Here is a 27246-nt window from a genome sequence, read left to right on the forward strand (position 1 = left end):
ACCCCACGGGGCATTCCGTTCACATCAGCAAACCACTCGCCCATACATGGTCTGTGGTTGTGAGGCCTGTTAGACGTATTGACAAACTCTCTAAAATTATGTTGTAGGTGGCTTATGGTAGAGAAAGGAACAATCAATTCTCTGGCAACAGCTCTGGTGGACATTCCTGCAGTCAGCATGCCAATTGCACACTCCCTTAAACAATTAAATTAAGTTGAGTGAATGGTTGAGCCACTAAGATGAGTCTTCGGATGAGTCTTTGGATGAGGGCCAGGGTGCCCCATGAGATGACCTGAGTGTGGTTGGCTGAACATCTAGTCATGCCTCGGTAGGTATGTCAGGCTACAAGGGGACCTTGCTCTGGATCCAGCTGTGGAGGCATAATGGGGGTGCTGGGGCGTGTGCCCATCATGGACCCTAGCCAGACATCATCCAATCACCCCAATGACCGAGGGTAGCAATCAGAACCTGGCCATAGGGATAAACAAGGACCATTGCTAACCTCACTGTGCTAACCTCCACATTACAATTAAACAAAGCTTTCAGGGTGGAAATATTTTTTTTCAAGTAGACGTTTCTATACATGTGTAAACAATGACATTGGTTTTGTACTCAGCTTTAGGTACTTATTGATGAGAGATGGGCAACAGATCGCATCCACCGACTCTGCACTGGATCAAAATAACAAGGTCATTAGGATTCAACTGGTTATTCTAGGCCTGACCAAAATAAAACAATAAGCACGGCGTAATGGATGACAATATTTTCCTGCGATTTAATTCAAATGTTCTTGCGAATCAGGAAGAGTCGAACAGTTAGCCTTACCCTCCAAATTAGAATGATAATGGGAACATAAGCTTGACAGCTGCGTGCAAGCATGGCGATCAGTCTTAATCACAGGAAGGACAGGTGAATGGATAAACAACCTAGTGTGTGTGTGTGTGTGTAGACATGGGGAATGAGTCGGCAGCCATCTGAACGCCAGGCGGGTTCTGTACTGTGTGCCTTGACCCGACTCTAATGTAATAAAGTCAATTTTATTCACTTGATGGTCCCAATTACCCCCCTCACCCCCGCAATAGGGATCATGTCACCTCCCCAGGGGATGCTCCGGTTCCCCTCTACCCCTTTCCTCCTGTTCTTCCTGCTCTGCATAATGTAGCGCTAACATCTTGCTAGGGGACGTGATACCAGTAGTCTCTGCAAACATTGTCAGAGCAATTAGCCAGTGTTGCAGGTGCATCAGGGGTTTAGAGAGTCTGCTGGTAAATACTTCAGGCTGACTGGAGAGGCCACAGAGGTAGTGGGGGCCTCTGTGGCCTCTCCACCAGCCTAAAGGAATTACCAGTGGCCTCGCTAAACCCCTGATGCACCTGCAACACCGGCTAATTGCTCTGACAATGTTTGCCGAGACGATTGGCCAGGAGGCTTTTAGAACATTCAGATAGGACAGTGTGATCGGCCTCTGAACTCAAACAGTGACACACAGCAGTGGGTGGTGAAGTCATGCTGTGCCCACAGTTTTGGATCGTTCAACTGTCTGAACAAACTACAGACAAACCTGAAAAGCAGGAGTGACATGTACTGTATCATGATGGGTCATGGTAAATACAAAAATACAGTATTGCACTAGTTTAATTTCATCCCTGCTCGCTTGGCTCAATCTGCTGCATCTAAGCTGGTGAGTAACTGTCCAAGGAATGATCCAACTGCCAGATCGCAGCTCTAAAACACTGGCAGTCATAGCCCACACAAAGGAAGCTGGGGTCCATTTCCTTTCAAAGATGGACATTGTTTATTAGTCACCATTTTGTTTCAAATCTTAACATCCAGGGTGGTGGATACGAACAAGGGCTCTACTTTCAGTTTCAGAGTGAAGAGGAAACAGATGCTTCAGACTGTCTTACGGAGTCTGGGCCTTGCATATACAGTACAGAGGAGAGACTGCACAAGCAACATAAACAGCCATTCTCAGAAGTTAGCAGCCATATTATTTCAGTCACCGCTTTTGAAGGTGTACTGTATAGCAGGTCTTCTGCTGTGTCGGATACGGTCTTACAACACGGCATGGAGGGACTGTGACCGCAAGGTCACTTTGAAGCCCAACAAAGTGCATTGTGGGTCGTTATCGCGTGTGCCACATGAAAGGTCTCTGTGTGTTGATGAACTGAAACTGACTTTATTTATCTGGGAGCAGCTGTGTCTGCTCTGATAACAAACCAGCCATATTTCAAATATTAATAAGCTAACAGTCCCACAGGAGCACAATGCAGTCTCTGCTCCCCCCCACCCCCTCTTTAGGTTAGCCATTCTTAGCGTAACCATGTCTTCTAGCCAGGTTGTGTGAATTGAACACGTTCAGTCTCAATGACGTCTTTCACCCTCTACTGGAATTAAGGGACATTTCTGGTTGGAGAGAATCAATCTGTGGTGCGAGAGGCGAGACTCCATTGTGGTCTCCTTGGCAGCTCCCATTTCTGCAGCCAGCATGACTGATAGGTGTCGCATCCCGCAGGCCTCGGGTGATGGAACCCAAAGCAGATCATTGAGTATTCCGCAGTAAGCACATTCACATTTATTCGCAGTCCCTCTTTACATGTATTTGACGCCAATGTACGGCACAGTTGAGTGCAGCGAATGCCGTTTATATGGGTTGACATTAAACGTTTGAACCAATACAGTGGGGAGAGGAAAAGGACTAATCTGAATATGATAGGTTAAATCCATGAACGGCATATGTGTGGTATTAACAACAGTAAAGTAGAGTACTTGTGTTCTGATGCGACCGTAAGTGTAAGAGCATCAACCAGGAAAAATAATAACACAAAAAGCCTGGAAAGAATCAGATGACAGCATGTCTTTTCCACACTTCTTTTCCAGTAGCGTGTGTATTGACAGTCCACACACAGTCAGAGCCAGTAATACCCTGCCTCAGCCAAGGCCTGTTTTCTGCTGAAAGGAGCTGTTCTTTTCTCCGGCGCAGCGCATGAAAAGGCATTAAAACACAGATTGGTTTAGCCAGGGAAACATGCTCCCTGCAATTAAATTGGTCGTAGTATTGGATAGTTTTCTAGTGGCGGAAAAAACACAAAACAAAAACAATAGATTCTTAACTCTGTCACTGCCAACAAATCACAACGCAAGTCTCGACAGCAGCTAGAGTAGGGAGGCAGGATTAAGCACACTATGAGAAACATTACATGTTTTTTGGTTGCCTAGTGGTTAGAGTGTTGGACTAGTAACCGGAAGGTTGCGAGTTCAAACCCCCGAGCTGACAAGGTACAAATCTGTCGTTCTGCCCCTGAACAGGCAGTTAACCCACTGTTCCCAGGCCGTCATTGAAAATAAGAATATGTTCTTAACTGACTTGCCTGGTTAAATAAAAGGTTAAAAAAAAAATTCAATTGAAAGCTTGCTCAGATCAATATAGATAAACTGGAAATATATAGAAACGCAAACATGCAACAATGTCAAAGATTTCTCTTATTTACAGTTCATGAGAAAATGTATCTATGGATTTTTTAAATAGGGGCGTGGATCAGAAAACCAGTCAGTATCTGGTGTGACCAGCATTTGCCTTATGCAGAGCGACATCACCTTCAGTTGATCAGGCTGTTGATTGTGGCCTGTGGAATGTTGTCCCACTCATCAATGTCTATGCAATGTTGCTGGATATTGTAAGGAACTGGAACACGCTGTCGATCCAGAGAATCCCAAACATGCTTAATGGGTGACATGTCTGGTGAGTATGCAGGCCATGGAAGAACTGGGACATTTTTAGCTTCCAGGAATTGTGTACAGATCCTTGCGACATGGGGCTGTGAATTATCATGCTGAAACACGAGGGGATGGCGGCGGAAAATGGCGTCAGAATCTCAGCACGGTATCCCTGTACATTCAAATTGCCATTGATAAAACGAAATTGTGTTCATTGTCCATAGCTTATGCCTGCCCATACCATAAACCCCACGGGGCATTCCGTTCACATCAGCAAACCACTCGCCCATACACGGTCTGTGGTTGTGAGGCCGGTTAGACGTATTGACAAACTCTCTAAAATTATGTTGTAGGTGGCTTATGGTAGAGAAAGGAACAATCAATTCTCTGGCAACAGCTCTGGTGGACATTCCTGCAGTCAGCATGCCAATTGCACATTCCCTCAAAACTTGAGACATCTGTGGCAATGTGTTGTGTGACAAAACTGCACATTTTAGAATGACCTTTTATTGTCCCCAACACAAGGTGGACCTGTGTAATGATCAAGCTGTTTAATCAGCTCCTTGATATGCCACACCTGTCAGATGGATGGATTATCTTGACAAAGGAAAAATGTTCACTAACACAGGGATGTAAAACAAATTTCTGCAAAATATTTTATTTCAGCTCTTGAAACATTGGACCTACACTTTACGTGTTGCCTTTATATGTCTGTTCAGTGTATATAAAGTCCTGTTGGAGGAGCTTCGATAACACAGGTTCAAATTGGCCTACATACCATTTGGCCTACATACCATTTGGCCTACATACCATTTGGCCTACATACCATTTGGCCTAGGTAATAGCAGTCCATTTCAAAACAACAGGGGAGTCGTGTAGAAATATACAGTAGGGAGCATTTCAATGACTGTTTCATTACTGCACAAGGACCCTATGACCAGCTGTGTATAATGACAAAATGACATGATGAACATTACCAGTTATAACACTCCACTGGAGTGTGGATATCAAGCAATGGACTCTAGTTCAACCGCTAAAAAGTAGTATGACACTTTTACTATTTCATACTCAATAGTCATTCAACACAGTAACTGCCAGACAGTTAACAGTACTTGGGCTGTGCGAGGAAGGAGAGAATGCAAATTGCACATATCACTGTGGCAATGACCTTATTTGTGCAAACGATGGATACTATCCGTCAAGGGTTTCCAAGAGCCTCGGAGAAGGGGGGAGAGAGAGAGAAAACACACAACCCTCTCCTTCACGCTGAAGGAGGAAGTAACTCCAGTAAACCATCCACAGATATACACACCGCAGACTTTGGACTGATCCGAATTTTAGGCTAATTAACATGTGAAGCTTATGTGAGATAACTCAGAAACACTTTAATTAACTTTCACTGATTTCTGCTCTCATAAAAGCCTGGGTTTTCTGCACGTTAACACTAGAAGCTTATTACCTAAAATTGATCAATTGAAAGTGTGGGTTCACAGCTCCAATCCAGTTGTGTTGGTCATTACTGAGACAAACCTTTCTGGCAAGGCAGAACACCTTCAGTGCTCGGTTGTCTCCACCAAGTCTGTCCCTAAACAATATGATTTGCTGGTTTTAAGCATTAAACTTTCAAATAGCTCTTGGTGGACAATAACACCCAGCAACAGTCAAAAATCAGCACCGGCCTGTACACCACCTGCCCGAAGCTCTCTCCAGGCCCCTTACACTAAAAGTCTGAATTTGTCCTGCTCGGTGACCTAAACTGGGACATGCTTAAACCACCTGACCAAGACCTAAAGCAATGGGACTCCCTAAATCTTTCACAGATTATTACCAATCCCAAAAGATATAACTCCAAACACCCAGAAAAGGCTATTCTCCTCGATGTTATCATCACAAATAATCCTGATAGGTATCAGACTGGTGTTTTCTGTAATGACCTTCGTGATCATTGTTTTACAGACAGTGTTCGTAATGGCTGCTCAGTAAAACGACCTGTCCTGATTTGTCATAGACGCTTGCTAAAAACTTGAATGAGCTAGCCTTCCTTCGTGACTTAGCCTCTGTAAATTGGTATACTAATCAGCTTGATCCCCTCTGTCGAAGACATTTGGACCTTCTTTTTGGATATTTTCTGTGGTATTGTTAACAAACACACCCCCGTAAAGAAAATGAGTATTAAAACCGATTCAGCCCCTTGTTCGATCGACCGTGTTCCGGCAGAGTTACTCCACCTCAAGAACTCCATTTGGCATAAGGCTCGGCACACGCATACTCAAGCTGACTGGTTCTCGTTCAGGTAAATGAGAAATAAGAGCACTCAGGCTATCTGGAAGGCCAAAGTTAGTTAAAGGAGCAGTTCTCTCCCTGTGGGTCTAACTCCAAAAAGTTCTGGTTAAAATGACCTGAAGAATAAACCCTCCTCCTCACAGCTGCCCATGTCCATTAATGTTGATGTAGTTGTTACTGACAAGGAGCACATGGCTCAACTCTTTAATCACCACTTCATTAAAGTCAGGATTCCTATTTGACTCAGCCATGCATCATCGCCCATTCAACATTTCCTCATCACCCAGCCCTTCTAATGCGACTAGCCTTGATGCTCCTCCCTCTTTCCCCCTGCCCCGCTACAAAGTTTCTCCCTGCAGCCAGTCACTGGGTCTGAGGTGCTAAAGGAGCTCCTTAAACTTGAACCCCCAAAAAAACATCCGTGTCAGATGACTTAGATCCTGTCTTCTTTAAGGTTGCAGCCCCTATCATCGCCAAGCCTGTCTCTCCAATGGCGAGGTTCCTATTGCTTGGAAGGCAGCCACAGTGCGTCCTTTATTTAAAGGGGGAGATCAAGCTGATGCTAACTGTTAGAAGCCAATTTAAATTTTGCCCTGATTATCAAAAGTGTTCGAAAAACATGTCAACAATCAACTCACTAGTTTTCTTTGACGTCTATAGTATTCTCTCTGGTATGCAATCTGGTTTCCGCTCAGGTTATGGACGCGTCACTGTAACCTTAAAAGGTACTAAATTGTCACCATTGCCCTTGATTCTAAGCAATGTTGTACTGCTATTTTTATTGACTTGGCCAAAGCTTTTGATACTGTAGACCATTCCATTATGTGCCCGCTAAGGAGTATTGGTGTCTGAGGGGTCTTTGGCCTGGTTTGCTAACCATCTCTCTCAAAGAGTGCAGTGTATAAAGTCAGAACATATGTTGTCTCAGCCACTGCCTGTCACCAAGGGAGTACCCCAAGGCTTGATGCTAGGCTCCACGCTCTTCTCAATTTACATCAACATAGCTCAGGCAGTAGGAAGCTCACTCACATTTCTATGTAGATACAGTCTTGTACTCAGCTGGCCCCTTCCCGTATGTTGTGTTAAACACTCTACAAGAAAGCTTTCTTAGTGTCCAACAAGCTTTCTCTGCCCTTAACCTCGTTCTGAACACCTCCACAAAAGAAAGGAAATGTGGTTTGATAAGAAGAAAGCCCCTCTTCCCACCATTGTGATTACTACCTCTGAGGGTTTAGAGCTTGATGTAGTCACCTCATACAAGTACTTGGTAGTATGGCTAGACGGTGCACTGTCCTCACAACACAAGGTTAAATCTAGACTTGGTTTCCTCTATCGTAATCGCTCCTCTTTCACCCCAGCTGCCAAACTAAACATGATTCAGATGACCATTCTACCCATGCTAGATTACGCAGACGTAATTTATAGATAGCACACACATCCCTGGGTCGCGACGCGACGTCTTTTCAGTTCGCTGCAGCTAGCGACTGGAACGACCTGCAACAAAAAACTGAACCTGGAAGGTTTTCATTCAAAGACTCCATCATGGACACGCTCACTGACAGTTGTGACTGTGACGCATGATGTATTGTTGTCTTGACCTTCTTGCCTTATGATGTTGTCTGTGCCCAGTAATGTTTGCACCATGTTTTGTGCCCTTGTCATGTGGAGTTTCTACCATGCTGTTGTCATGTGGAGTTTCTACCATGCTGTGTTGTCATGTGGAGTTTCTACCATGCTGTGTTGTCATGTGGAGTTTCTACCATGCTGTGTTGTCATGTGGAGTTTCTACCATGCTGTGTTGTCATGTGGAGTTTCTACCATGCTGTGTTGTCATGTGGAGTTTCTACCATGCTGTGTTGTCATGTGGAGTTTCTACCATGCTTTTGTCATGTGGAGTTTCTACCATGCTTTTGTCATGTGTTGCTGTCTTAGGTCTCTATGTAGTGTTGTGGTGTCTCTTGTCGTGGTGTGTTTTGTCCTATATATTTTTATATGTAATTGTTTTATTCCCAGCCCTCGTCCACGACTTTAACCAGGCCGTTATTGGAAATAAGCATTTTGTTCTCAACTGACTCGCTTAGTTAAATAAAGGTTAAATTAAATAAATGATAGGCCAGCAGTTACACAAGTCACCCACTTTTAACCCTCTTTCCACAGTTGTGCTCACGTTACCTAATGCTGAAATGACACGTTAGTCACAGCAGGGCGATAGGATTATTTCATTGGGGCAGAACAGCACAGACAGCCCAGACTTATGACTTGGCCCTACCATGCTCTCGCAGGCTACTAAAGTTTCTACAGTACATCTAACTCTACTGGGGGTTTGGATACACCAGGAGTCTGTCTGTTGTTGATGGATGAGAAGAGTAGTGGTGTGCTCATTGCGCTGATGATCACATTTCAGAATGAGTTCCCTCCCTCTCGCTACAAAGTGATACTTGTCGGTGTAATGCATGATGGGGTTGTTACAGAAGAGAAATGAGAACGTCTGCGCATCCTACTCACGGCTTGCCTCAGACAGCCATTATTCCCCAGGTTCAGTTTTCCTAGACGTGGGGGGGCCATAAGCGAATGTAGGTTCCATCTGTCATGTGTCGTCTAAAAAGGCACGCTGGCGATACAGATGTGGTTCGTCCATTAATGAAGCAACTTTCTCCTCTTTGGTCTTAAAGATAATGTATTTTTCACAACCGTGCGCTTTCCAACTTTTAAAGGTATTTCGCCTGCTTGGTTGTCAGTCTCGGATAAACAGTAAAGTTTCAAAGATGAATCGCCGACATAAAGATACGTAATGGGTTCAGAATAGTGTAATCTATACGGGGGACAATAAAGTCCCTGGGACTCCAAAGCTCTCCGTGACTACTTGACCACATTACAACCTCGTTATGAACAGCTCTGAGTCAATCCCATCTCCATCTTCTTGGTAATGGAGGAAGTCCCAAGCCTCAAAGTGATACCTAAATACAGACAACAGACTGGGAGACTGCCCAGTCAGTGAGCCCTTTGAGACTTGACTATGACACCAGCCCCTGTTGGACACTCTTCAAATACCTCAGAGCCATTGGTCAGAGGGACTGAGGGCCTCATTATTACAAGTACAACCCTCAGGTCCAGTGTGTCCATTCAGAGACACCCTAGAGTGTAGCTATACCCCCTTTACGACCCTCTGCCCTCCTATCTCAGGAAGAGGTTATTAGAGGTACACCGATTAAATCGGCATGGCAGATTTCAAGTTATAACAATTGATAATCTGCCTTTTTGTTTATAATTTTAATGCAATCCACGAGGAGACTGCGTGACAGGCAGACCACCTGTTACGCGAGTGCAGCATCAAAATGACCTTGTGACTGCAAGGAGCAAAGGTAAGTTGCTAGCTAGCATTAACCTAATCTTATAAAAAAAAAAAATCTATCTTCACATAATCACTAGTAAACTACACCACACGGTTGGTGAAATTACTAGGTTAACTAGCTTGTTCTGCGTTGCATATAATCAATGCGGTGTCTGTTAAATTTATCATAGAATCAGACTACTTCAACAAAAAGCTCATTCGCAAAAAAGCATAATCATTGCAATAATGATATACTTAACCATAAACATCAATGCCTTTCTTAAAATCAATACACACGCATATTTTTTCACCTGCATATGCAGTAAAAAGAAATGCATGTCCGCAAGCAATATTAACTAGGGAAATTGTGTCACTTCTCTTGCGTTCTGTGCAAGCAGAGTCAGGGTATATGCAGCAGTTTGGGCCAAATGGCTCATTGCAAACTGTTGAAAGGCCATTTATTCCTAACAAAGACCCTAATTAATTTGCCAGAATTTTACATAATTATGACATAACATTAAAGGTTGTGCAATGCAACAGTAATATTTAGACTTAGGGTTGCCACCCATTCGATAAAATTGGGAACGGTTCCGTATTTCACTGAAAGAATAAATGTTTTGTTTTCAAAATGATAGTTTCCCGATTTGACCATCTTCATATCAAATCAAATTTTATTTGTCACATACACATGGTTAGCAGATATTCATGCGAGTGTAGCGAAATGCTGGTGCTTCTAGCTCCGACAACGCAGTAATAACCAACGAGTAAACTAACCTAACAATTCCACAACTACTACCTTATAGACACAAGTGTAAAGGGATAAATAATATGTACATAAAAATATATGAATGAGTGATGGTACAGAACGGCATAGGCAAGATGCAGTCGATGGTATCGAGTACAGTATATACATATGAGATGAGTAATGTAGGGTATGTAAACATTATATTAAGTGGCATTCTTTTAAAATGGCTAGTGATACATTTTTTACATCAATTTCCATTATTAAAGTGGCTGGAGTTGAGTCAGTATGTTGGCAGCAGCCACTCAATGTTAGTGGTGGCTGTTCAACAGTCTGATGGCCTTGCGATAAAAGCTGTTTTTCAGTCTCTCATTCCCTGCCTTGATGCACCTGTATTGACCCCGCCTTCTGGATGATAGCGGGGTGAACAGGTAGTGGCTCGGGTGGTTGTTGTCCTTGATGATCTTTATGGCCTTCCTGTGACATCGGGTGGTGTAGTTGTCCTGGAGGGCAAATAGTTTGCCCCCGGTGATGCGCTGTGCAGACCTCACTACCCTCTGGAGAGCCTTACGGTTGTTGGCGGAGCAGTTGCCGTATCAGGCGGTGATACAGTCCGACAGGATGCTCTCGATTGTGCATCTGTGAGTGCTTTTGGTGTAGAGCAGAATTTCTTCAGCCTCCTGATGTTGAAGAGGCGCTGCTGCACCTTCTTCACAACGCGGTCTGTGTGGGTGGACCAATTCAGTTTGTCCGTGATGTGTACACCGAGGAACTTAAAAAAAAAAAAAAAAAAAAAAACTTACTACCCTCTCCACTACTGTCCCGTCGATGTGGATAGGGGGGTGCTCCCTCTGCTGTTTCCTGAAGTCCACGATCATCTCCTTTGTTTTGTTGACGTTGAGTGTGAGGTTGTTTTCCTGTCAACACACTCCGAGGGCCCTCACCTCCTCCCTCGTCGTTGTTGTTGTTAATCAAGCCTACCACTGTAGTGTCGTCCGCAAACTTGATGATTGAGTTGGTGGCGTGCATGGCCACGCAGTCGTGGGTGAACAGGGAGTACAGGAGAGGGCTCAGAACGCACCCTTGTCTCCAGTGTTGAGGATCAGCAGGGTGGAGATGTTACCTACCCTTACCACCTGGGGGCGGTACATCAGGAAGTCCAGTACCCAGTTGCACTGGCCGGGGTCGAGACCCAGGGTCTCCAGCTTGATGATGAGTTTGGAGGGTACTATGGTGTTAAATGCTGAGCTGTATTAGATGAACAGCATTCTCACATAGGTATTCCTCTTGTCCAGATTGGTTAGGGCAGTGTGCAGTGTGGTTGCGATTGCGTTGTCTGTGGACCTATTGGGGCGGTAAGCAAATTGGAGTGGGTCTAGGGTGTCAGGTAGGGTGGAGGTGATATGGACCTTGACTAGTCTCTCAAAGCACTTCATGATGACGGGGCGGTAGTCGTTTTGCTCGGTTAACTTCGCTTTCTTGGGAACAGGAACAATGGTGGTCCTCTTGAAGCATATGGGCACAGCAGACTGGGATAAGGATTTATTGAATATGTCCGTAAGCACTGAGGACGCGGCTGGGGATGCCGTCTGGGCCTGCAGCCTTGAGAGGGTTAACACGTTTAAATGTTTTACTCACGTCGGCTGCAGTGAAGGAGAGTCCGCAGGTTTTGGTAGCGAGCCGTGTCAGTGGCACTGTATTGTCCTCAAAGCGAGCAAAGAAGTTATTTGGTCTGTCTGGGAGCAAGACATCCTGGTCCACGACGGTGCTGGTTTGGTTTTTGTAATCTGTGATTGACTGTAGACCCTGCCACATACCTTGTGTATGAGCCGTTGAATCGCAACTCTACTTTGTCTCTATACTGACGCTTAGCTTGTTTGATTGCCTTGGGGAGGGAATAGCTACACTGTGTATTCGGTCATGTGTTCCAGTCACCTTACCCTGGTAAAAACAGTGGTTTGCGCTTTCAGTTTCGCGCGAATGCTGCCATCAATCCACGGTTTCTGGTTTGGGAATGTTTTAATAGTTGCTGTGGGTATAACATCGCCGATGCACTTTCTAATGACCTCGCTAACCGAATCAGCGTATTCGTCAATGTTGTTGTTGGACGCAATGCGGAACAAATTCCAATCCACGTGATCGAAGCAGTCTTGAAGTGTGGAATCAGATTGGTCGGACCAGCGCTGAACAGACCTGAGCGCGGGAGCTTCCTGTTTTAGTCTCGGTCTATAGGCTGGAAGCAACAAAATGGAGTCGTGGTCAGCTTTTCCGGCAGTAGGGCGGGGGAGGGCCTTATATGCGTTGCGGAAGTTAGAATAACAACGATCCAGGGTTTTACTGGTTGCACAATCGATATGCTGATAGAATTTAGGGAGTCTTGTTTTCAGATTATCCTTGTTAAAATCCCCAGCTACAATGAATGCAGCCTCAGGATATGTGGTTTCCAGTTTACATAGAGTCAAATAAAGTTTGTTCAGGGCCATCCATGTATCTGCTTGGGGGGGAATAAGGCTGTGATTATAATCGAAGAGAATTCTCTCGGTAAATAATGCGGTCGACATTTGATTGTGAGGAATTCTAAGTCAGGTGAACAGAAGGACTTGAGTTCCTGTATGTTGTTATGATCACACCACGTCTCGTTAATCATAAGGTATACCCCCTGCCCCTCTTCTTACCAGAAAGATGCTCGTTTCTGTCGGCGCGATGCGTGAAGAAACTAGCTGGCTGCACCGACTCCGATAGCGTGTCTTGAGTGAGCCATGTTTCCATAAAGCAAAGAAGGTTACAGTCTCTGATGTCTCTCTGGAATGCTACCCTTGCTCTGATTTCATCAACCTTGTTGTCAAAAGACTGGACATTGGCGAGTAGTATGCTAGGGAGTGGTGCGCGATGTGCCCGTCTCCGGAGCCTGACCAGAAGACTGCTTTGTTTGCCCCTTTTACGGAGATGTTGTTTAGGTTCGCCGGCTGGGATCCGATCCATTGTCCTGGGTGGTGGGCAAAATGCAGGATCCGCTTCGGGAAAGTCGTATTCCTGGTTGTGATGATGACGTTGCTCTTATATTTCAGTCGTTCCTCCCGACTGTATGTAATGAAACCTAACCTGGGGTACCATTATAACAAATAACATGTTTTAAAAAAAAAAAAACTGCATAGTTTCCTAGGAACACGAAGCGAGGCGGCTGTCGGCGCCGGAAGTATAAAAAAAAAAGCCTAGTATTTCTGTGTTTTTATTATATTATAATTAAGTATATCATTTGATATTTGATAGAGCAGTCTGACTGAGCGGTAGTAGGCAGCAGCAGGCTCGTTAGTATTCATTCAAACAGTAGCTGATTATGACTTCAAGCCTATCAACTCCTGAGATTAGTCTGGCAATACTATAGTGTCTATAAGAACATCCAATAGTCAAAGGTATATGAAATACAAATGGTATAGAGAGAAAAAGTTGTATAATAACTACAACCTAAAAGTTCTTAACTGGGAATATTGAACCACAAGCTTTCATATGTTCTGAGCAAGGAACTTAAACGTTAGCCTTTTTACATGGCACATATTGCACTTTTACTTTCTTCTCCAACACTGTGTTTATTCTCCAACACTGTTTATTTAAACCAAATTTATTGATTCATTATTTATTTGAGACTAAATTGATTTTATTTCTGTATTATATTAAGTTAAAATAAAAGTGTACATTGAGTATTGTTGTAATTGTCACTTATTTTATATATAAAAATAATAAATACAATTGAAAAAATATATATTTAAATTACTTTAAAAAAAATCGGTATTGGCTTTTTTTGGTCCTCCAATAATCGGCATCGGTGTTGAAAAATCATAATCGGTCAACCTCTAGTGGCTATGGCCTATCAGGGTCAGAGTTCACTCAGAACTAGGATTCATGTCAGGACAGTGGCCATCTTGTCCTTCTCATCCTCCAGTGCCTTTCGAGACATAACGTAATGTGGCCTGGTGGAAACATTTGGATATGGGACTTTCGCTGTAAGATGAGAAAGGGAATATATAATTCTACTACGACAGGCTACTCCTTAAATCAGACACTCATACAGTAGGTAATACTGAGTGGCAAAGGTCCAACTGACGTGACCCAGTTATACATATAGAGATAATTCATCTCAACAGTTGTCAGCTGCGCTCAAATTAGCTTTGAGCAGCTACTATACCAGCAAAAACAAAACATCACATGACATGGCCCTAGCCGGCCGCTGACACCAATCCAGGTTTGAGGGGTGTCATTCCACCCACAGCGTGAAAATGAAGGGGCTTGATTCATCTCCACCACCCCTCCATGCTCCATAAATCACAGCGGAGGAAATCGGAAGAGAAGGGGGGATAAAACACAGCAGACTAATTGCTTCCAATTCCAACCATCAGAGAGAAACTGAGTCGCCTCCCAGCAGGGACGCTCCTGAGAGAAAACAATATGTCATCCAGTTCCTTTCGCCGTGCCGGCCGTAAATGAAAAGGTCCGGGAGCCAGAGCCTGAATGTCTAGGTCACGGTCCTTCACCGAGGCACGCTTTAACCTTCCGCTGCCTCCCCATCATAGCAACATAAATCACCCGTCTGATGGCAAAGTAAACACCTCCAACTTCCTTCCTTTCCTGGCTCTGTCAGGTAATTTCTCAAGCAGAGGGGTCATTGGACGACAGACGTGAAGGTAGTGTTGAAGGTGGGGGGGATTAGCTAAAGTCCAGGTAATTAAATATGCCCTGGCTGTCAGCTGGCGGACCGGATGAGAGCGAAGAAAGTGAGAGCAGCTTTCACATGACTGGACCTCTGATTTATCAGATTTAAGAGGGAAAATGGGTCCATTTGTCCAAAGGCGTCACCTTTATTATCGAGTGACTGAGTGGCCTCCTCTTCCTTCTCAGTCAATTATCAAAGGGTGCTAGTCGATTCCCTTTGTGGCAATAACTCTTCCGTTAGAAATTGAGGAGGCGATCAATTCCGTACCCAGGGACCTCATTGGACAGAAAATGAAAGAGGCATTGAACATTTCATGAATGGATGTCAATGTCATTGTGGCTGAGGCTCAATTCATGTGAAATGATTGAAGAGGATCTTACAAGAGGTTCTCATTTTCCCTCAGAAACGACAACTGCCCACAGTTTGTATATATACAGTGCCTTGCGAAAGTATTCGGCCCCCTTGAACTTTGCGACCTTTTGCCACATTTCAGGCTTCAAACATAAAGATATAAAACTGTATTTTTTTGTGAAGAATCAACAACAAGTGGGACACAATCATGAAGTGGAACGACATTTATTGGATATTTCAAACTTTTTTAACAAATCAAAAACGGAAAAATTGGGCGTGCAAAATTATTCAGCCCCCTTAAGTTAATACTTTGTAGCGCCACCTTTTGCTGCGACTACAGCTGTAAGTCGCTTGGAGTATGTCTATCAGTTTTGCACATCGAGAGACTGACATTTTTTCCCATTCCTCCTTGCAAAACAGCTCAAGCTCAGTGAGGTTGGATGGAGAGCATTTGTGAACAGCAGTTTTCAGTTCTTTCCACAGATTATCGAATGGATTTAGGTCTGGGCTTTGACTTGGCCATTCTAACACCTGGATATGTTTATTTTTGAACCATTCCATTGTAGATTTTGCTTTATGTTTTGGATCATTGTCTTGTTGGAAGACAAATCTCCGTCCCAGTCTCAGGTCTTTTGCAGACTCCATCAGGTTCTCTTCCAGAATGGTCCTGTATTTGGCTCCATCCATCTTCCCATCAATTTCAACCATCTTCCCTGTCCCTGCTGAAGAAAAGCAGGCCCAAACCATGATGCTGCCACCACCATGTTTGACAGTGGGGATGGTGTGTTCAGGGTGTTGCTTTTACGCCAAACATAATGTTTTGCATTGTTGCCAAAAAGTTCAATTTTGGTTTCATCTGACCAGAGCACCTTCTTCCACATGTTTGGTGTGTCTCCCAGGTGGCTTGTGGCAAACTTTAAACTACACTTTTTATGGATGTCTTTAAGAAATGGCTTTCTTCTTGCCACTCTTCCATAAAGGCCAGATTTGTGCAATATACGACTGATTGTTGTCCTATGGACGGAGTCTCCCACCTCAGCTGTAGATCTCTGCAGTTCATCCAGAGTGATCATGGGCCTCTTGGCTGCATCTCTGATCAGTCTTCTCCTTGTATGAGCTGAAAGTTTAGAAGGACGGCCAGTTCTTGGTAGATTTGCAGTGGTCTGATACTCCTTCCATTTCAATATTATCGCTTGCACAGTGCTCCTTGGGATGTTTAAAGCTTGGGAAATCTTTTTGTATCCAAATCCGGCTTTAAACTTCTTCACAACAGTATCTCGGACCTGCCTGGTGTGTTCCTTGTTCTTCATGATGCTCTCTGCGCTTTTAACGGACCTCTGAGACTATCACAGTGAAGGTGCATTTATACAGAGACTTGATTACACACAGGTGGATTGTATTTATCATCATTAGTCATTTAGGTCAACATTGGATAGTTTAGAGATCCTCACTGAACTTCTGGAGAGAGTTTGCTGCACTGAAAGTAAAGGGGCTGAATAATTTTGCACGCCCAATTTTTCAGTTTTTGATTTGTTAAAAAAAGTTTGAAATATCCAATAAATGTCGTTCCACTTCATGATTGTGTCCCACTTGTTGATTCTTCACAAAACAATACAGTTTTATATCTTTATGTTTGAAGCCTGAAATGTGGCAAAAGGTCGCAAAGTTCAAAGGGGCCGAATACTTTCGCAAGGCACTGTATATATACACATACATACATATATATACACACATACATACACACGTATGTATGTATGTATGTATGTATGTATGTATGTATGTATGTATGTATGCATGTATGTATTTATGTATGTATGTATGTAAAAAAAAATAAAGGGAACACTAAAATAACACATCCTAGATCTGAATTAATGAAATATTCTTATTAAATACTTTTTCCTTTACATAGTTGAATTTGCTGACAACAAAATCACACAAAAAGTATCAATGGAAATCAAATTTATCAACCCGTGGAGGTCTGGATTTGGAGTCACACTCAAAATTAAAGTGGAAAACCACACTACAGACTGATCCAGCTTTGATGTAATGTCCTTAAAACAAGTCAATGAGGCTCAGTAGTGTGTGTGGCCTCCACATGCCTGTATGACCTCCCTACAATGCCTGGGCATGCTCCTGATGAGGTGGTGGATGGTCTCCTGAGGGATCTCCTCCCAGACCTGGACTAAAGCATCCGCCAACTCCTGGACAGTCTGTGGTGCAACGTGGCATTGGTGGATGGAGCGAGACATGATGTCCCAGATGTGCTCAATTGGATTCAGGTCTGGGGAACTGGCGTGCCAGTCCATAGAATTAATGCCTTCCTCTTGCAGGAACTGCTGACACACTCCAGCCACATGAGGTCTAGCATTGTCTTGCATTAGGAGGAACCCAGGGCCAACCACACCAGCATATGGTCTCACAAGGGGTCTGAGGATCTCATCTCGGTACCTATTGGCAGTCAGGCTACCTCTGGCAAGAACATGGAGGGCTGTGCGACCCCCCCAAAGAAATGCCACCCCACACCATGACTGACTGACCGCCAAACCGGTCATGCTAGAGGATGTTGCAGGCCACAGGACGTTCTCCACGGCATCTCCAGACTCTGTCACGTGCTCAGTGTGAACCTGCTTTCATCTGAAGAGCACAGGGCGCCAGTGGCGAATTTGCCAATCTTGGTGATCTCTGGCAAATGCCAAATGTCCTGCACGGTGTTGGGCTGTAAGCACAACTCCCACCTGTGGACATCGGGCCCTCATACCACCCTCATGGAGTCTGTTTCTGACCGTTTGAGCAGACAAATGCACATTTGTGGCCTGCTGGAGGTCATTTTGCAGGGCTCTGGCAGTGCTCCTCCTTGCACAAAGGTGGAGGTAGCGGTCCTGCTGCTGGGTTGTTGCCCTCCTACGGCCTCCTCCATGTCTCCTGATGTACTGGCCTGCCTCCTGGTAGTGCCTCCATGCTCTGGACACTACGATGACAGACACAGCAAACCTTCTTGCCACAGCTCACATTGATGTGCCATCCTGGATGAGCTGCCGAACCTGAGTCACTTGTGTGGGTTGTAGACTCCGTTTCATGCTACCACTAGAGTGAAAGCACTTCCAGCATTCAAAAGTGACCAAAACATCAGCCAGGAAGCATAGGAACTGAGAAGTGGTCTGTGGTCCCCACATGCAGAACCACTCCTTTATTGGGGTTGTCTTGCTAATTGCCTATAATTTCCACCTGTTGTCTATTCCATTTGCACAACAGCATGTGAAATGTATTGTCAATCAGTGTTGCTTCCTAAGTGGACAGTTTGATTTCACAGAAGTGTGATTGACTTGGAGTTACATTGTGTTGTTTAAGTGTTCCCTTTATTTTTTGGAGCAGTGTATATATGTAAATACTTTTTTACACACACACACGCGCACGCACGCACGCACACGCACACGCACACACACACACACACACACACACACACACACACACACACACACACACAAAAACGTATTTCGTCAGCCACCAATTGTGCAAGTTCTCCCACTTAAAAAGATGAGGCCTGTAATTTTCATCATAGGTACACTTCAACTATGACAGACAAAATGAGAAGAAGAAAATCCAGAAAATCATATTGTCGGGTTTTTTATGAATTTATTTGCAAATTCATTATGTTATGTTTGGAGAAAAAAAGTGGGCGCTTGCAAGCCGAAGAACACCATCCCAACCGTGAATCACGGGGGTGGCAGCATCATGTTGTTGGGGTGCTTTTCTGCACGAGGGACGAGTGCATTTCACATAAGAAATGGCATCATGAAGAACGAAAAGTAAGTGGATGTATTGAGCAACATCTCGAGACATCAATCAAGAAGTTAAAGCTTAGTCGCAAATGGGTCTTCCAAATGAACAATGACCCCAAGCATACTTCCAAAGCTATGGCAAAATGGCTTAAGGACAACAAAGTCAAGGTATTGGAGTGGCCATCAAAGCCCTGACCTCAATCCTATAGAAAATTTGTGGGCAGAACTGAAAAAGTGTGTGCGAGCAAGAAGGCTGCAAACCTGACTCAATTACACCAGCTCTGTCAGGACGAATGGGCCAAAATTCACCTAACTTAATGTGGGAAGCTTGTGGAAGGCTACCTGAAACATTTGACCCAAATTAAACTATTTAAAAGGCAATGCTACCAAATACTAATTGAGTGTATGCAAGCTTCTGACCCACTGGAATTGTGATGAAAGAAATAAAAGTTTAAATAAATCACTCTACTATTATTCTGACATTTCACATTCTTAAAATAAAAGTGGTGATGATCCTAACTGACATAAGACAGGGAATATAGGATTAAATATAGGATTAAATGTCAAGAATTGTGAAAAACTGAGTGTAAATGTATTTGGCTAAGGTGTATGTACACTTTCGATTTCAACTCGATATATATTTGATAAAATGAATGAAAACAAAAATGTGCTTTTTAGTTTTACTTTAAGGCATATGGTTAGCTGTGTCGTTAAGGTTAGCTGTGTCGTTAAGGTTAGCTGTGTCGTTAAGGTTAGCTGTGTCGTTAAGGTTAGCTGTGTCGTTAAGGTTAGCTGTGTCGTTAAGGTTAGCTGTGTCGTTAAGGTTAGCTGTGTCGTTAAGGTTAGCTGTGTCGTTAAGGTTAGCTGTGTCGTTAAGGTTATGTTTAAAATGTGATTTTTATGGCTGTGGCAGCTAGTGACGACCCTGCAGAGCTGCCCCCGGGACACGAGTCATCCCAATACATGCCAACCTGTGCCCAAAACACATGAAAAATTAAGGAGTACTTGAATGATACTTGATCTATGGAATGTCTAACAAATCAAACGGTGCACTAGTGGCGTGTCAAGCTACGGCTACATACTAACAGACTGATTTAAAGCGGAAATCCTTAACTGGTGAAACTGCCACGTCCGTTTGGGATATTACAACAAGTTACTGCAAACAACCACCACTGTTATCCCCCCTCTGACATCATCGCAAATGCACAATATATACATAACGCTTTTTTTTTACCCCTCTTTCAAATGCTCCCCACCTCCATTTATCAACAACACATTGAAAACAATAACAAAGACAACATGCATTGATCTTTAAAGAGATCACCTTGCACAACAAAAACTGTGTTCCGAAAATTCGGAGGAAAAAAGGGAGCTGTTTGTTTACCCTGCACCCCATTCATCACTGGCTGAATCTTCCTCTGTCAACCATTGGGCTAGGTTCTGCTCAACAACCAGCACTAACCAGTCTACAGAGGCAAGGTAAACATCAACCCTCCATGAATACCATAGATGAATTCACACTGGCTGTGCTGTGGAACACTACAGACTGTTTCATCCTGTGCTCATTCTATCCACAGAAACCTCTGCTCACACAGGAGTGAATGAGTTGTAAGACCCTATTAGAAGGGTCCTAGCAGTCGCCATCGCCAAGCCATTTCTAAGCGTTGGCGCAACGTTTCGCTGCAACTATCGTTGCCCCATCAGAGGGAGGTAATGAGTCGTGGGGCCTAACAATGGGAGAGTAATAATGTTGAATGAATACAGCCCAATGCTGAGCAGAGCATAAATCTGCTGTGTTTTCTTTAAGAGAGTAAACATTAAAAAAGGAACCACCTTATCTGTAGAAGACAGTCATTCCCAGGGGGGGGGGGGATTTCTCTCCCTGGGAGAATTACCCCTGATAACACAATAAGAGAAAATGCTTATTGAGTGTGTCATGAGGTTGAATGGGTGCTGTATTTTTTAGGGGCTTTCTGTTTGGTGGTGGTGGTGGGGGGGATGAAAAGTGACTGACCTGTGGGCATCCAGGGGTTGGGCGACGGCCTCGCCTTGGTGTTGGCCTGCTCCCAATCAAAGTGGTCATCCTTACCCTGGCTGTAGCCACATGCCGTGTAGGGCCTCTCAAAGTTACAGTCACCTGAGGAACACAATAAGACAGGATTTACAACCACACATTCAATGAGACTGACAGGCAGACGGACAGAGAGGCAGACGGACAGAGAGGCAGACGGACAGAGAGGCAGACGGACAGAGAGGCAGACGGACAGAGAGGCAGACGGACAGAGAGGCAGACGGACAGAGAGGCAGACGGACAGAGACAGACAACCGACAGATAACAAAAGAATACAGAATAGCTAAATATAGAAAACAAGTCTTGTAGCTTGTTTGCAGTTGCACATAGTACAATAGCATATGGCTGTCCAATGTCATCACAGCCACTACAGGCCAGGCTATCACCTGAACTCTATCACTAGGAGGCTTTGTCAAACCCCCCCCCCCCATGCTCCTTGTGGTAACAGGCACTCCTGGCATTAGGACAACCACAAAGACACTGAGAAACACAACAGAATGCCAACTCCTACCACAACTTGACAATAGTCCTTCTTACAATGCTCAGAGCACTGACAGATTCCCCAACTGTCACAACTACTTCTAACTGATATCTATATACCTGGCAGTGAGGGAGGGAGGCCGACTTTTGACTTCTTCTCACATCCATATAAAAAGGGTTGAATATAAATCCGCTGCCATGTGCAATTTCCTCAGTGTATTTTCAAGTCTAAGCAAGTTCTGAGGTGATTGAACAAAGGCCTGCCTGCCACCGTAATATGAAACAGCTTCCCTTATGCCGGAGTGTTGCACATATTGTTTATTCCCCGGCGTGACATTCTGTGAATTGGGCAGAGGATTTTATCATCAACCACCTATCGTGGAAAGAGTGAATAAATCAACAAAGAAAAGATCACTATTGACGTATTCACAAGAGGAAGTGTGTAAATCTGCCTTTCCATGTACGTACTATTAACTTCTTCGGGATCGGTGTTGCTTCAACAGGACAGTTGAGCTAACGCAGGCTAAAGCGATTAGAAAGCTTAAACTCTTGTTAATCTAACTTCACTGTCCAATTTACCGTAGCTATTACAGTGAAATAAAACCATGCTATTGTTTGAGGAGAGTGCTCAAGTTTGAACATGACAAGTTATTAATAAACAAATTAGGCACATTTGGGCAGTCTGATACAACATTTTGAACAGAACTGCAATGGTTCATTAGGTCAGTCTAAAACTTTGCACATACACTCCTGCCATCTAGCAAAAACCTAAATTGCAACTGGGCTGGAATAATACATTAAGGCCTCTCTTGCATTTCAAAGATGGTACAAAAAAAATACAAAATAATGTTTTTTTTTCTTTGTATCATCTATTACCACATCTGGGTTATATTCTCCTACAGTCCTTTACCATTTACACAAACTTCAAAGTGTTTCCTTTCTAATGGTACCAAGAATATGCATATCCTTGCTACAGGCAGTTAGATTTACTTATGTAATTTTAGGCAAAACATTTTTTTTAAAGGGGCGGATCCTTATGCAGTGTTTTTTTGGCTGCACGGGTGAGATTTCTTTCCTTGAAAAGACGGTGGATGAATATATTTAGTGACACTATGTCAAAACTGAATCCAAGATGCATGTTTCCAAGATGGGTGTAATTTAAACCCTTGTTGTATACTGTGCGGATGGGAAAGAACTGTCGTGGCCAACCAGCCAGCAACAACACTGACAGAATATTTCTTGGAGCTGCTTCGCTCGGAGTTTGACGGAACTGTAGTGTCTTTGGTATCATTAAACTGAAGATTAATCTTTAGCAAATAACTCTTTAATTATTATTACGCGATAAAACTGATTAATCATGTAACTGTAATTGGGGCGGCAGTGTAGCCTAGTGGTTAGAGCATTGGACTAGTAACCAAAAGGTTGCAAGTTCAAATCCCCGAGCTGACAAGGTACAAAATCTGTCATTCTGCCCTTGAACAGGCAGTTAACCCACTGTTCCTAGGCAGTCATTGAAAATAACAAATTGTTCTTGACTTGCCTAGTAAAATAAAGGTACATTTTTATTTTTTTTAAACTAGGAAGTCGGGGCACCAAGGAAAATATTCAGATTATAAAGTTATAATTTACAGATATTTTCATATCTGATCAATAGTCTTCTGATTAATGAATTCTTCTTTACCTCACGTTAGTCTCATTCCAAACGCCGTAAATCTGCACGAACCCAGTTTTCACTATGAGTCATCAATACATCAATTGTCTTAAATAATTTATTTACTAACTAAGTAATTCACAGAAATGCATAAACAAAACAGTAGATAGTTACAAGGAAATTTACGGAGTTTCCCTAGTGGGATAAACCGGTAAGGCGGCTTGGTGGACAAAAAGGAAGTGGGGGTCATCTGAGATGAGACACTACAAAGTTGATAATTATAACAATTGAAATGATAATCCTTTGCACATGAACGCTCACTCATTCGGGAATAATTGCAATCAATATATATATTTAAGCTCAGTGTGTCGTCGGGATCTCTGTTGAAAAGTTTGTTTCTGTTGGCGAGTTTTTCCGTCCCTCTCTCTCTGTCGTGGTTAGGATGGATAGTTGAGTGTGACATTTATTCATGTGGTTACAGAACAGATGTTTCGGGGGTTGTCGGTCTTCGCGTTCAATGATACTAAACTCCTAGCTAAAGACTAGTAATTAATATCAAAGACTTGTTCATATTCTGTCGGTAACGATTGTCTAAGAGTTTAACCACGTGGGATGGTTAAAAGATTCAGCAGTCTGGTCTCAAACCTTGGCCCTCTCGTTATCGAGGTAAGCTGGGCTGCAACCTTCGTCCTCTCGTAATTGAGAGAAACATGGTCTCCTCTCAAACCTTGGCCCTCTTGTTATCGAGGTAAGCTGGTCTGGTGATAGAAAACCCGGGTGGGGGTTTTATTCGGAAGAGCAGATAAGGGCTGTCTCATGAAGTCAGGTCCTGTCTGTGCCCCTGGGGGCGTGCCAATGACTTAGTGAAACGTTTTAGGGAATTGGAGTTTCCTTCATTATCCTCTTGAAGCTAGGGGGCACCATTTTTATTTTTGGAAAAATAACATTCCCAAAGTAAACTGCCTATTTCTCAGGACCAGATGCTATAATATGCATATAATTGACAGCTTAGGATAGAAAACACTAAAGTTTCCAAAACTGTAAAAATATTGTCTGTGAGTATAACAGAACTGATATTGCAGGCGAAATCCTGAGAATAATCCAATCAGGAAGTGACTTATTTTGAAACCCTTGTCTTTCTATGCATCCCTATTGCCCATTGAAAGGGATATCAACCAGATTCCTTTTTTCTGTGACTTCCCTAAGGTGTCTACAGCCTTTAGATGTAGTTTCATGCCTTTATTTTGAAGAATGAGCGTAAACGTCCACATTGCGTAAGTGGTCTGTTGTTGGCTCGGTGTGATTTTTGTGCAACACAGAGAGGTAGCCATTTTTCCCCCCGGTCCTAGTGAAAAGCCAACTGTCCCGGTTGATATATTATCAAATAGATATTTGAAAAACACCTTGAGGATGGATTATAAAAAATGTTTGCCATGTTTCTGTCGATATTATGGATATAATTTGGAATTTGTCTGCATTGTCGTGACCGCTATTTCCGGTGGATTCCTAGGCATAATGCAAACTAACGGAGGTATTTGGATATAAAAAATATCTTTATGGAACAAAAGGAACATTTGCTGTCTGAGTCTCGTGAGTGAAAACATCCGAAGCTCAAAGGTAAACGATTAATTTGATTGCTTTTCTGATTTTCGTGACCAAGCTTCCTGATGCTAAGTGTATATAACACTATCCTAGGCTATCGATAAACTTACAAACGCTTGTATTGCTTTCGCTGTAAAGCATCATTTCAAAATCTGAGACGACAGGGTGATTAACAAAAGGCTAAGCTGTGTTTCGTTATATTTCACTTGTGATTTCATGAATATGAATATTTTCTAGTAATATTTTTTGACTGCTGCGCTGCAGTCCAATATCACATTACACAATTTCTAACAGTATCATCCTCACTCATTCATCTTATACAGCAATTAGATGTAAGCCTCACGACTGAGGCTATTATATAAACAGCGTTATGTAATGTGGCCGTATTGTCTCCCATGAGTTTCACAAAATTGTACCAAACGGACCAGTTAGTAGCTGGATTCTTCACCGATCTTTTATACCTTCTCCAGAACATAAATGTTGTTCGGACCTCAAGTTCTGTGAGGTGGAAGAAATTATGAAAACTCACTCTCTCTCTATACTGTGGCCATGAGGAGATAATCTCCTCCAGGAATTTATGACCTCTCTGACCACAGCAGCCTGGTTGTAGGAGACAGAGAGAGTGGGATTGTGCTCGCTGTACCCAAAGAGGGCAACGTCATGACAGAACCATGTAGCATTTCCTTATTCTGATGCCATTTCGTATCTACTAGGCTTTCAGAGACCGGGTGAAATAATAAGCTCCCTCTGCTTGGTACTGACAGTTATTGTCATGTCTACTGTACACAACATATCCTAGAGCAGAGGTTCAAAGGTCATATCAGGGACTATCAGAGAGTTGGCAAAGAGAGGAAACTAGAGGGGATTTCCAACAGGATCACAAGCCTCCATTCCAACAAGGTTGGCATTAAAGTACATATGTAGCACACTGCAAACAGACCACTAGGCCAAAGAACAAGCCATGTGAACGAGTTAGAGTACCATGTCATACCTACATATAAGTCATGTGAAGTTACTCTGAAAAACATTCAACTGATACATTACAAAAACCAGTCAGTATCCGGTGTGACCATCATCTGCCGTGTGCAGCGCGACACAACTCCTTTGCATAGAGTTGACCAGGCGGTTGACTGTGGCATGATGTCCCACTCATTTTCAAAGACTGAAAAGTTACTGGACATTAGCGGTAACTGGAACACGCTGTCGTACACGTAGATCCAGAGCATCCCAAACATGCTCAATAGTGACATGTCTGGTTATTATGCAGGCCATGAAAGAACTGGGACATTTTCAGCCTCCAGGAATTGTGTAAAGGATCCTTGTGACATGGGGCCGTGCATTATCATGCTGAAACATGAGGTGATGGCAGCTTATGAAATTGGACAACAAATTGCCATCAATAAAATGCAATCAAGTTTGTTGTCTGTAGCTTATGCCTGCCTATACCATAACCTCGCCGCCACCATGGGGAACTCTTCTCACAACGTTGACATCAGCAAACCGTTCACCCACATGAAGCAGTCTGCCATCTGCCCGGTATAGTTGAAACTGGGATTAATCCGTGAAGAGCACACTTCTCCAGCGTGTCAGTGGCCATCGAAGTCGAGCATTTGCCCACTGAAGTCGGTAATAATGCAGAACTGCAGTCAGGTCAAAACCTTGGTGAGGATGACGAACACGCAGAAGAGCTTCTCTGAGACGGTTACTGACAGTTTGTGCAGAAATTTGTCAGTTGCGCAAACCCACAGTTTCATCAGCTGTCCATGTGGCTGGTCTCAGGCTGATCCCGCAGATGAAGAAGCCTGATGTGGAGGTCCTGGGGCTGGCGTGGTTACACATGGTCTGTGGTTGTGTGGCCAGTTGGACATGATGCCAAATTGTCTAAAACAATGTTGGAGATGGCTTATGGTAGATAAATGAACATTCAATTATCTGCCAACAGCTCTGTTGGACATTCCTGCATTCAGCAGGCCAATTGCAAACTCCCTCAAAACTTGACATCTGTGTTATTGTGTTGTGTGACAAAACTGCACATTTTAGAGTGGCCTTTTATCGTCCCCAGCACAATGTACACCTGGGTAATGATCATGTGGTTAAATCAGCTTCTTGATATGCCACACCTGTCAATTGGATGGATTATCTTGGCAAAGGAGAAATGCTCACTAACAGGGATGTAAAAAAAAATGTATGCTCAACATTTGTGAGAAATAAGCTTTTTGTGCATACGATACATTTCTGGGATCTTTTACACATTCTCATTTACAGCAATGACCTGAGGAATAGTTACAGGGGATGAATGAGCCAATTGGAAGCTGGGGATGAGGGACAGATTAGGAATTTAGTCAGTACATCGGGGTTAACTCCCCTACTCTTTCGATAAGTGCCATTGGATCTTCAATGACAACAGAGTCAGGACACCCATTTAATGTCCCACCCGAAAGACAGCACCTTACACAGGGCAATGTCCCCAATTACTGCCCTGGGGAATAAATCCGCTTAGTATCGTGGCAAGGAAACAAAAAAAACGAACA

General features: G+C 43.5%; 1 protein-coding gene across 9 annotated transcripts in view; it reads right to left on the bottom strand.

The window, feature by feature from the left end:
* The window catches only part of LOC118397907 (receptor-type tyrosine-protein phosphatase mu-like), a 344875-nt gene that overhangs the window by 251954 nt on the left and 65675 nt on the right, over window positions 1-27246 (bottom strand). For all 9 annotated transcript variants that reach the window (XM_052483784.1, XM_052483786.1, XM_052483782.1 and 6 more), the window contains exon 2: window positions 20926-21048. In XM_052483784.1, the coding sequence (XP_052339744.1) occupies window positions 20926-21048 (123 nt within the window). The remainder of the gene's footprint in view (window positions 1-20925; window positions 21049-27246) is intronic.

Source organism: Oncorhynchus keta, chromosome 28 (genome assembly GCF_023373465.1).
Source record: "Oncorhynchus keta strain PuntledgeMale-10-30-2019 chromosome 28, Oket_V2, whole genome shotgun sequence".
In the NCBI taxonomy this organism is placed as follows: domain Eukaryota; kingdom Metazoa; phylum Chordata; class Actinopteri; order Salmoniformes; family Salmonidae; genus Oncorhynchus; species Oncorhynchus keta.